Source organism: Terrapene carolina, unplaced genomic scaffold (genome assembly GCF_002925995.2).
Source record: "Terrapene carolina triunguis isolate 2854851 unplaced genomic scaffold, T_m_triunguis-2.0 Scaffold42, whole genome shotgun sequence".
NCBI lineage: Eukaryota > Metazoa > Chordata > Testudines > Emydidae > Terrapene > Terrapene triunguis.
In genome coordinates, this window is record NW_020664393.1 from 50,400,005 (window position 1) to 50,412,383 (window position 12,379).

General features: G+C 41.0%; 1 protein-coding gene across 1 annotated transcript in view; it reads left to right on the top strand.

Annotated features, from left to right (window-relative positions):
* SNTG2 (syntrophin gamma 2) overlaps window positions 1-12,379 on the top strand; it is a 457,199-nt gene that overhangs the window by 430,644 nt on the left and 14,176 nt on the right. The window contains exon 15 of the mRNA XM_024215800.1: window positions 7,333-7,425. Within this exon, the coding sequence (XP_024071568.1) occupies window positions 7,333-7,425 (93 nt within the window). The remainder of the gene's footprint in view (window positions 1-7,332; window positions 7,426-12,379) is intronic.

Below are 12,379 nucleotides of genomic sequence, written 5' to 3' on the forward strand. Positions count from 1 at the left end.
TTACATTTTCTTCTTCACTCTAAATCCTGCATGCTCAGCTATTATTCTGCATGTTACCTCCAAACCGGCAAACATAATTAGTAAATATAGATTTTAAATAATATTTTGTAAAACATTCTGGATCTGCAGGTGTTGAACAGAAGGGGGGCTGAGAAAAACTCCTAATCCTAACAAGCTACATTTTAAACTGTATGCTTTTATCTATTGAAAATTAGTCACTAAGATACTGTTAAACTATTGCAGGAATTAGTACTTATACAATCACTGAAATTTTAGATTGTTAAGGACCATTTCCAGTTATTTATAATTCAGAAAGAAAGAAAGAAAAGTTCTAGGATAGAACCTGTAATACAAATTGTGACCATGTAACCAATTTTCTAAATGTTCATGCCACAGCGGGCTAGTGAGGATTCCCAGTGCATCTGTCCAGTTCTGGGTCTCCTGAAGTCCAGCTTGTGCTCTGCATTGTTGGCAGCACCCTAGAGTTTCTGAAACAGCCTTAATATGAGTTTTGTTAGTTCAGTTCCCTTCCCTTTTATCCTGCCTGCTCTCTAGACAGATTCACAGTGTGGTTGCCAGCTGAGCTGGGTTTTCTGCAGGTTTCCCTGGAACAATGTCAGGGGCTCTTTGATCACACTTTCTAATTAAGGCTCAGTTTTGTCCCCCATGAATTTTACATTGAGAAGAGGCGGTCTGACCGGATGGTATGAAGTGCTGCACTAAGAGTCTAAACCTGCAAGAGAAAAGTATATGTAGAGTCATTAAAGTTTAAGGCCAGAGGGGACCACCAGATCATCTAGTCTGGCCTCCTATTTATCACAGCCCACCAACACCGCCAAGCACAGTAAACCCAACTGAAATTAGACTAAAGTGTTACAGCCCACAGGAGACTAGACTATTATGTGCCACAGGCACAGAATAGGGACTGAGGTGCACCAGTGTCTGAGGCCCCCGCAGTGGCAGGGAAATGATTGTGTGAAATACCCAGATAATCCTGGCAAATGACTAGCACCCACATGCTGCAAAGGAAGGTGAAAAACCCCCAAAGTCACAGCCAGTCTGAGCCAGGGGCAGCCATTTCTTTCCAATGCCACATATTGTGATCAGTTAGACACTGAGCATGTGAGCTAGAACCAGCCAGACAAGTACCTAAGAGAGAGAATGATCAATGCCAGCTGAGAGCCTTGGCCCACCCTGCCCAATGTCCCATCCCCAACAGTGGCCATCCTGATTGTTCAGAAGAGAGAGAAACAAAACAAAACAAAAACAGAAAACATTCGGGGAGGGAGGGAGGGAGGGAATCCCTTCCTGCCCCTGCAGCTGGACAGCTGAAACCTTGAAGCATGAGCTTTTAGGAACATAAAATGGAAACCAGAAATGAGTCCGAGGGCAGCTGAGCCCTGCCCCCTACCATCTCAAACAACCCCATTGTACAATCACACTCATAAATGTGTCCAGCTCTCTCTTAAAACTAATTAAGTTGTTTGCCCCCACAGCACCTATTGGAAGTCTGTTCCAGAACTTCACCCCTCTAATGGTTAGAAACATTCTTCTACTTTCAGACCTGAGTTTTTTCAAGACTAGGATTGACAACTTTCTAATCGCACAAAACTGAACACCCTAGCCCCTTTCCTTCCCTGAGGCCCTGCCCCCCTGCTCACTACATTCCCCCTCCCTTGGTGGCTCGCTTTCCCCCACACTCACTCACTTTCACTGGGCTGGGGCAGGGGGCTGGGGTGCAGATGGAGGTGAGGGCTCTGGGGTGGGGTTGGGGATGAGGGGTTTGGAGTGCAGGAGGGGGCTCCAGGGGTGGGGCAGAGGGCTGGAGTGCAGGAGGGGATGAGGGCTCTGTCTGGGGGGTGGGCTCTGGGGTGGGGCTGGGGATGGTTCATGGTGTGGGAGGGGGCTGCGGTTGAGGCAGGGGGTTGGGATGCGGGAGGGTGAGGGTGAGGGCTCCATCTGGGGGTGCAGGCTCTGGGGTGGGGTCAGGGTTGAGGGGTTTGGGGTGCAGGAGGGGGCTCTGGGTTTGGAGTGGGGTTTGGGGTTGGGGCACACTCCTTAACTCCATGGCTTCCAGCACAGGCTTAACTCCATGGCTCCCGGTCAGCGGTGCAGCGGGGGGGCTAAGGCAGCCTTCCTGCCTGTCCTGACTCCACACTGTGCCCCGGAAGCAGCCAGCAGGTCCGGCTCCTAGGCAGAGGTGCGGCAGGTGTCTCTGCGTGCTGCTCTTGCCCGTAGGCACCCCCCTCCCAGCTCCCATTGGCCACGGTTCCTAGCCAATAGGAGTGCGGAACCGGTGCTCGGGAGGGGGCAGTGTGCAGAGCCCCATGCCCCCCCCGCCTCCCCGCCTAGGAATCAGACCTGCTGGCCGCTTCCAGAGTGCAGCGCCATGCCAGGACAGATAGAGACTAGTCTGCCTTAGCTCTGCAGCATCACTGACCAGAATTTTAACGTCCCGGTCGGCGGTGCTGACCGGAGCCACCAGGGTCGCTTTTCAAAAACTGGACACCTGCTCACCCTATTCAAGACCAGTTTGTTCTTGTGCCAATATTGTCCTTTAATTTAAATAGCTCTTCACCCTCCCATTAGTGTATTTATAGAGATCAATATTATCCCCTCTAACCCTTCTTTTTGCTTGACTAAACAAGCCATGCTCTTCTAGTCTCCTCTCATAAGATAGGCCCTCCAGTCCTCTGATCATCTTACTAGCTCCTCTCTGCACCTGTTCCAGTTTATATGTACAAAGAAACTTGTAGACCGTTTGTTATCCCTCTTCCTCACCCTTCATATGTCATTTCTCTTCTTATGTTGTAAGCTTTTTCAGGGCAGGGATGTTGTTTTTCTTTGTTTCTATAGTGTCTAACACTGCGGCCTCATTCATAGTCATATTCTTTAATCACAGAATAATCAACCATAAGGTCCAAAATAATAAACTCAACTTGAAACCACCAATATCCAGTCCTCTGGCCCTGATTCCATGCTTTCTCTCTGGCTGCACCCCTGCAGTTTCCTGCCTTTTTTATTTCTCAATATTAAATCACCTGCCTCTCTCAGGTGAGGCTCCTCTTGTAGTCAGGGCTGGCTTAGACTCAGGCTCTCCAGACACGGGCAAGTCACCCTGATACAGTGAACATGTAATTAAAGACAGCATCATAACACATATGCACAAGGTCACAGAATTAAGGTTGTGCAGGCAACCTTAATTCTGGCATTTACTAACTTTTGAGTGCTTGATTTTGCAATGTTAATTTTTTTATGTATTGTTTTCGTGAAATATAAACATGAGTCACCTTAACTAGAAATAACTTCAGCATCGCAGCATTTTCATATTAACAACAGTTGACAGTGCATGGTAATGTTGTCTAGCTATTGGAAATAACTACTGTAGCTCCTGTTCATTAGCATTTCAGAAGGAACTTCAAATAGACATACAGAAAAGATTTCATGTGTGTTAATTTTATTGAGAAGTGTGGAGTCAACATGAACAAGGATCATAAAAGGCCAGTTTTAACATAGATTTGTCATCAAGCAGGCATATTTGAAAAGCTGCTTTGAAATGTTTTACAGAATCCTGAGTAAGACCTTGTATCAAATCCACAGAAGGGTCACATTGAGGAAAACACAATATTAAAATATTCCGGTGTGTCTGGAATTTGTTTTTAATGAGACATGTAGAAATAATTTACTTTGGGCCAACTTACACATACATGCCCTGGGTTCCATCTAGTAGGCAGGTGTCAGAATACAGTTCACAAAATTTTGTTTCATATAAGCAAGGAAGATATTTTAACTATAACCTATATGTTACAAGGTGGAGCCTTCCTGGAGCACCCTCCTGAAACAGGCTGGGGCATGACAAATAACTGCCTCAGTTTTCCTTTGGAATTCACCCATACAAAGGAATATTGTCTCTTGATGGCAAATTCAAACTCTTTTATTTATAAACTGCCATAGTGCACAGATCCCTCATAGTAAAAACAATTTCTTTCAAATCCCCAAAGTAATACAAGATTATAACACAGCAGCTCTTCAATCCCTTTTAAATGTGACCATTCCAGATCACCCACCAGAGTCATTGATCATTCTGTGCCAGTGCCTTGAGCACCTATTCCAGGGTCTCACTCTCCAGGCCATCAAATTGAGAGTTACAAGACCCGCTTCTCTCCTGCGATACATTTCCCATAGCCCCAAGTCAGGTGTCCCACTCAGCCAGGCCTCCCTGCCTAACTCTCCTCCTGAGATTCAACATTAACCCGCTTCATCCCCTTCTTCATCAGGGCCTCTGCATGAGCTTTCCTTTAACTTGGCAAGGGTTCCCCAGCTCTGGCCAGTCCTCATCATTAACCTTTTGCTCTTCCCAGTGGCTCTCTGCACCAGTTGGCTGCTGCTGCTGCTTCTCCTCCTACTTCTCCCCTCTCCCACCCCGGTCTCTCCTTTCCCTCCTCAGGGAGCTCTTACCCAACCTTCTCTGTTTCTCTGTCAGTGCTTTCAGCCAGCTCTGACTCACCAGGTCTCTCTTCCAACTCGGAGCCAGGTGCTCGCCTTTAAGCCCAATTGGAGTGAGCTGACAAGTCACAGGTGTACTGGCCTCTTTCCCTTTAAAGGGCCAGTGACACCCGTGACACTATTCTTTTCTCCTCTGTCAATAACTCTCCTAGGAGTTCTCAAACTGTGGTCTGTGGAACGTCACTTGGGTCCTGCCAAGAGCTGGTGCTTAGGCTTCTAATTTCTATTGATTTCAGTAAAAGACATTAAAAGAGAACTAAAAGTAGACTAAATGGGTGCCTCATATTAAATTTCCATGTCAGTGATTGCTGTAGTCATCCAGAGGGATGTTGTGCAATCACAAACATAAAGGAAGGTGGTTGTCACAGTCATGACTGGAAAGGGATGGTGGTCTATGCTTTGGTGAATGGGAGAGGAGGTGGTCCTCTCGATGATCTCTATTAATATGTGATCCACATCCTGAAAGTGTTTAATAACCTCCAAGCTAAGGCCTTTGAAGATTATTCAGATTCTAAGTCAGTGAGCATTTGCAATGTGTAACCTTTCAGGTTAAACATCAACTTTCTCCCCTAATAGATATAGCTAAACCCAAAGTATTTCTGTTGAAAGATGTTTTCTGGGACAAGACTATGTCATGTCTTTAATGAAGGTTGCTCCTGATTAGATCTATGGAATTGTATTTATCAAACTGAAAACGCAACACATTTTGTCTTTTTGTTTTTGTTTTGTATTTTAGTTTTCAGGTCATTTGCAAACCAGTTCTGTTAGGTGCATAACTCTTCAATATTCACCACATATTTCAGGCTAATTCTTTGTGAACTGCTCACTTTTAGTATTCACTATTTGTGGCCCTGTGATTGGTTAGGTGTGTGCTGTTTTTTTCAGCTTCCTGGTTTAAAAACATGTTTATAAAGTTAAGCAAGTGTTTAAGTGATTTGCTGAATCATGCCCTGAATGACAGAATCTTTTCAGTAGAAGAATAATGTAGAACAAATGATGAATAACAATTCATGACATTTTATAATGAATATTTGAAATGCTGGATACTCATAAACATGTTAATAATTTAATGGCAGTCACTAATATTCTTGCCAATAGTATGATCCACAAACAGCAGCAAATCAAAATCAAACTGCTTATTCACAAATCTTTTTTCCCATTACTCAACCAGCTCTAGTACTGATAGATGAATTACATCAACTGTGCAGACATTAAAAAATGTAGCTATATAAAATGTCAATGTTGTAACTCAGTTGAAGTTCCTTTTATGTTAGAATATCACTAAGTTTGACAAAAAATTGTATTTTGATCATAACAACAAGATATTTTAAAATATTGGCATGAGAAACTTCAAAAGCAATAAATACTAAAATTCAAGAATACACCTCTACCCCGATATAAGGCGACCCGATATAACACGAATTCGGATATAACGCAGTAAAGCAGCGCTCTGGGGGGGCGGGGATGCGCACTCCGGCGGATCAAAGCAAGTTCGATATAACACGGTTTCACCTATAACGCGGTAAGATTTTTTGGCTCCTGAGGACAGCATTATATCAGGGTAGAGGTGTATGTCAAAATGTTTATTTTTCAACATCTCAAGCTTTACTACTTTTAAAAAAAAAATACCAAAAGGATCAACTTTCTACCTAGAGTTTTATTAATTTATCAATTTCCTACAAACCATTCATTTGTTAGAACCTCTTTTTTGAGGTCTGGCATTTCAAAAAGATTATCCAGATATAAAATTTTAAATAAACAAATCTCTAAAGATGAGATGACATTGCTGTTTATGAGACATTAATATGAGAACCAGGTATTGTTCCCTTGGGAAAACTCAGGCTTTTAGTAAATCAAGAGGCTATATTAAACATTTTTGAAAGCTCTATACAGTGAAGTCAGTGGGATTTTTGCTGTTGATGTCAATGTGAAAACCTTCAAGCCCCTTTTTAAATTTTTAGCCAGGAGTGCTGAAGACTGCCTGTCTTTACAGTCTGAATCCAGTTCACATGAAGATATAAATATATGTTAAATGTGCACACTGTGTATTTTGGTCAGTAACTGCAATACCAATGCTATTAGAGATGTGGATAGAGGTAAATTTAAATGTTAATAGACTTTTAATTGTAAAGCACTTTCATAAGTTTAACCTCAAACTCATTTTAATCTAAAAAGAGGTCAAAGAATTAACATTCATATTTCAGCGGCTGACAAGAGAGTAGTGCTAGTTAATTGGTTTAGTAATAACCATTGGTACTGTGGTGGCACCTTACCGTAGTTTTACAAGGCTTCAGCGAAATCTTGCAAAATCAAAAAGACTATTTTCAAAGGTTAAAGTAGACAGAGAGGTGAAGCAGACAGATACTGATCTCATAGTTAGACAGTTGCCAGTGATTTGATTATGTACACAAAGTTTGTTAGAAACCGTGTGAGAACCAATTATTATATAATCGATTTAGCCTTTCGAGTCAGTTCTAAGTAGTCTTCCAAAGTCTCTCTCAGGGGATTTTACAAATAGTTCTTTTTAGTTTGGATTGTTTAGTTTTTAATTTTGTAGTGGATAGGTATAGGTCAGATCAGGCCAGGTTCTAAAGAACTGTTTTGGGGGGGGGGGGAAAACAGCCTAAGTGAACAGATCTCTGATAATATGTTGTAAATATATATTATTTTTACAGAATGTAATTTTTTTATCAATAGACTGCTGTAATTCTCTCCTAGGGTTACAGGCTTGGTGTCTTGTCACAAACAGAAAATAAGATGTACTGTTATTGGATAAAAGTAACAATGATAATAAAACTGTATTCTCAACATTAATATTTTTTCCAGTCTAAAACATATATGTGCAGCTGGCAAGGAGTAACCCTGTGTTTCACAGTTGACTTTGCCTTGGGATTCACCTGTTTTGACAGTAAAACAAAGGTAAGAGGAAAAGGAGCTAAAACATAATCTGTTCTATTCTACTGTTAATGAGTTTGGTTTTAATAATATTTTACAGTTACCTAGCGCTTTTGATCCCAAAGCACGTTACAAAGTCTGTTGATAGGGTCCCACATTGAAATGCACCCAGCTGTGAATTGGAAAAGGATAGCCCGCCTGTGCCATAAGCATGGAAGGGGGCATTTTGGCCAGTAACACCAAGACAAATGATTATTTTTACAGGAAACAAACAAAAGAAAAGCCATTGGATTTTTAACCCAGATGTCAGTTTCTAAGGTTTCACCCCAAAAAGAAACACAAGATGGACAGCGGTTTACTGACCTTGAGAAAATGAAGTGGTGTGTGATTTGAACCTGTGTGTTTAGGACACCATAAGACAATTAAAAGACTGAATTGGGCTTAGCCCTATGTGGAGTTTCAAGAAGCAAGGAGAAGATGTAAGAAACCTTCCTTTCCCTTCTAGCTTTGCAAGACCCAGCAAAGGCTGGTCCTTGTGCTCTATTGATTCTGGTGTTAGATTTCCTAATGTGGATGGAGAAGGGAGATGGCAGTGGCTGTCTACTGAAGCTGCAGTAGTGGAGAGAGAGCCACTTTCTACATCTGCAGAGGATGCAAAGCCAGCAATTCAATTAAAATTTAATGTGAACCTTATTGCATTTTGTGAGCGAACTCCTGAGCTTAGATAAATTGGTGTAAGTCCTTTTACTTTAACAGAACTATGCTGATTTACACCAGCTGAGAATCTGTGTTTTTAGCAACACAGTAACTCTGGCAATAAATCAATCAATCAACTTTTAACCTTAACACTGGGGGCTTACTCTTAGAACAGAGCTATATTTTTTTAAACATGTGTGAAGGAAGTTGATCGAATGATTTAGAGGAAAGCAAAAAAATGCCCTTCTTTGAAATATGGACCAAAGTATTTATTTTTAGAATATGTATCTGTAATTTGAAAGTGGCTTTGCTTAAAGACTTCATGATTAGGATCTGCTCTCATTGATGCTGGTGTAAATCTGGAATAATTCCATAGCATGTGCAGTATTATTTACTAGGGTATAAAATTTCAAGAGCTGTAAATTCACATTCTTCTTTCTTTCTTGCAAGAGTGTTGGTATTAATTACATTGCATTGGCCTTCACAAATACATTCTACAGACCTTTCTTATTTCAGCAGTTTCAGTTGGCTATGGCTTTTCTGTACACTTCTTATGCTAAATTGTTGTCATAGTGCTGTTAGGTACTTTCAAACAGATTCTGCATTCCGCTCCACAGTTGGCTGCAATTCAGTGAGAAACAAAGTGATTCCTGTAAAAGTAAAGTTTGGAGAGCATTTCGGGATCCTTTGGATGAATATTACCAAATAAATAAAATAAATATTTATAGGTTTTTTTAAATAATAACCTTAGCCTTTGTTTTGCTGTCCTATATTCTGAAACGGAACATTAGTGTGAAATGAAAATTAAATGCCTTCCTGAAGAACTCTACCCAGTACATTACAAACATCAACAAGTCACTTGGGGAAATGGTGACACCTGGCTATATTTTCCTGTTTAGTTTCAATGAGTTTTGGTATGACCGTCTCCTACTTCCACTAACTAAGAGGACAGGGAGCCTTTTTAAAAAATTAAAAAGCAACAACATCTAAAATAACTGTTTGTACAGTCAAAGGAGAACTGTCCGCAAATCTCAGGCAAGACTTTTTAAAATAGATTAATTTAGAATAGAGAGCTGCAGGTTTGATACAGAAAAATGGCTGACCTAATATAGAATCATTGAATCATAGAAGATTAGGGTTGGAAGAAACCTCAGGAGATCATCTAGTCTAACCCCCTGCTCAAAGCAGGGCCAACACCAACTAAATCATCCCAGCCAGGGCTTTGTCAAGCAGGGCCTTAAAAATCTCTAAGGATGGAGATTCCACCACCTCCCTAGGTAACCCATTCCAGTGCTTCACCACCCTCCTTGTGAAATAGTGTTTCCTAATATCCAGCCTAGATTTCTCCCACTGAAGTTTGAGACCATTGCTCCTTGTTCTGTCATCTGCCACCACTGAGAACAGCCGAGCTCCATCCTCTTTGGAACCCCCCTTCAGGTATTTGAGGCTGCTATCAAATCCCCCCTCACTCTTCTCTTCTGAAGACTAAATTATCAAATTATCCCATTCGTTTTCAAGAGCAAAAAGGGAAACATTACCTTAATCAGTGTTTAATGGCAGATCAGAGTACCTGATCAATACATGCTGTCCTGACTAATTCAATTTATTAGGGGGAAAACGTTGCAGAAAAATGCTCAACCTCAACAGCAATCTCACATCGACACATTAACAGAAAGTACAAGACTCTTATGACAGTAAGGGAAACTAGAGGGCCTTGCTGGGAACAGCTTGCCATGTTGTCTGCATACAAATCTGTGCAGAAGGTAGTTGGAGTCACAATTCTATTTCAACCTTAAGCATTGGCCATGAGTGTTCTGTGGAATTGAGCCGAGGCCTTTTGCATAGTCATCCCTCTCCTTCAAAAAATGTCCCCTTTCCCCTACATCCTTTGTTGCCTTCAGAGAGACTTCTCATCAGCCCAATCCTGTTTCATGCTAGGGTCCCTGAGACTCCCTTCACTGGGGTTGTCAGGTGGTTCTACATGGTGGTTCCTCAATCATTTAACTTCAGGAAGAGGAAAGATGACAGGAAAGGGCCACTGCTCCCCACCCCAATCCAGTGTTTTTCTGCAGACAGGAAATATCGGCTCCCCATAGGAAAAAAAAAAGCATTTCTTTGCCCACAGTTGCTGATTTTGCTGAGGCAGCAATGTATAGCAACAACTAATCTGTAATATGATAGTTTTGGAACATATTCAGGTTGTCCAGCTACTTTGTACTGTGGTTTATGAGCCTTCCCTAGTATATGCTTTAGAGCAGTAGAGCTATTGTGTTAGGAAATCTAGGGTACTACCTACTGCTGGCTCAGCTGAGCTGGGGGGGGGCAGAAGGAGAGAATGAGGATTTTCTGCCTCCTCGCAACACTTTTCTGATCAAGGTCCTTATCTAGTACCCTTCCACTCCCATTCAAATGATTAGAGACCATTCAGAGCCCTGTGAAAGCCACCAGATCCCCACACCATATAGATAAGTCTGGTATCTTTTTCAGTTGACGTTTGATCAACTTGACAGTTAATCTTTGTCCATCGCTAGGAGGAGCTTATCACCCAGTGTGACCAATGCAAACCCCATACCATCCCGAACCCAAGAACGTGGCTCTATCCTTTTCTTATTCTTCCTTTCCTATATCTCTTCCTCCAGTTAAAAAAATATAGTACATGTAACTAACAAAGCTGTGCCAATTCTTCACCAGGTTGATTTGCTTGTGTGTTCTCATTCCCTAACCTTTGTCTGTTTTTTTCTTTATATTATAAGCCTTTCAGGCTTATGTCTCTTTCTATATTTGTACAGCGCCCAGCATGCTGTAGCTCCAATACTGATTGGAGCATTTGGGCACTAAGATAATATAAATATTTCCTTATCATCATCAAGGGAATATGAGGACTCTGATGTAATAATTAACAACAATGTTAAGCAATCGTTTCTTTAATTACTCATTTAAGGGAAGCTGAGACCCTGCTCTCTAGTAAGCAAGCATCAATCATCTAAATAACTTAACGCTCCTCTTCTTGATTTTACTAACCACATGTATCAGGAGTCCAGTTTGCATGGAGAGTAGTTCAAAGCTATCCAGTACATCCATCTTCTGGGTGAGTGAAAATAATCTAACCTCTGCTGAAGAGGACTTGGCATTTCTTCCTGCTCTAATTGGAGCTGCAACCACAGAGCAGCCATCCGGGTCGAAATCCAATCAGTATTATCTTCCAAATATTGAAAAATATTCACAGTCAAAATGTCTGCTGTTTCCAGGTGAGACATACTGCTAGTCCACAGGCAGGAAACATCTTTCAAATGTGGATTTTTTTAAACAGCCAGATTTAAAAAAAAATAAAAACACAGTTAACTGCTTTTCTGCCATTATTTCATTTTAAATGGCTTTCAAAGCATTCAACCGGGAATGATTCATGTTTCCTCCACCAGCTCCCAGGGATCTGGTCGCACCTCAGTGTGCATACACATTTCCATTAATGTTATTGGAGGTAACAGAAACATCAGAAGGAAATTGTACTCTGATTGTTTGGTTTCATTTTTTTACATTTCTGACTCCAAAACTAATGTGTGGAAAACATTTTGAGAAGCGCAGAAAATTACAGTGATTTTTAACAATTAATTTCCAAATGTTGATTTCAATAAGTCTCTCTTTGTAATCTTTAAAAATACCCCAGTAAACCCAGTGATTCACTTGTAGCATAGCTCCATGTATTGCTATGTAAGAAACCTGAGGCTGGCACAGACCTGGGGATTCTTATTTCTTGGCTTACGAATGACTGAATAACACACACTATAGAGCTTTGCATTTCTGTAGCACATTTCATCTAAGGATTTCAAACCACTTTTACACACTAAAATTAAGCTTTGCAATACTGGTGCAAGTATCATTCCCCTCATTGTACAGATGAGCCAAGGGAGGCTTGAGAGATTTAAGGTCTGTGGTGAAAGCTTGGCTCAGTAAAGTCAATGGCAAAACTCCCATTGACTTCAATAGGCACAGGATTTTACTCTGATCTCTGTACACCCTTACATGGGTAGGAAAGTACGAAAAATTGTATCTTTTTTGCTGTTATGTATGAAGTAGAGTAGATACATTGTATTTATTATGCAACCATCCTCTTGCCTAAAATATATTAATCCGTCATTTATTTTACATTACATTTAACTTCTCGATGTTGGATCAAAATTGCTCAATAATGCAAAGTTTTGGGTATAAGAGTGTAATGTCAAAGAGTCCTAATTAACATTTTTTTTTTTTTTTTTTTTTTTTTTTTTTTTTTTTTTTTTTTTTT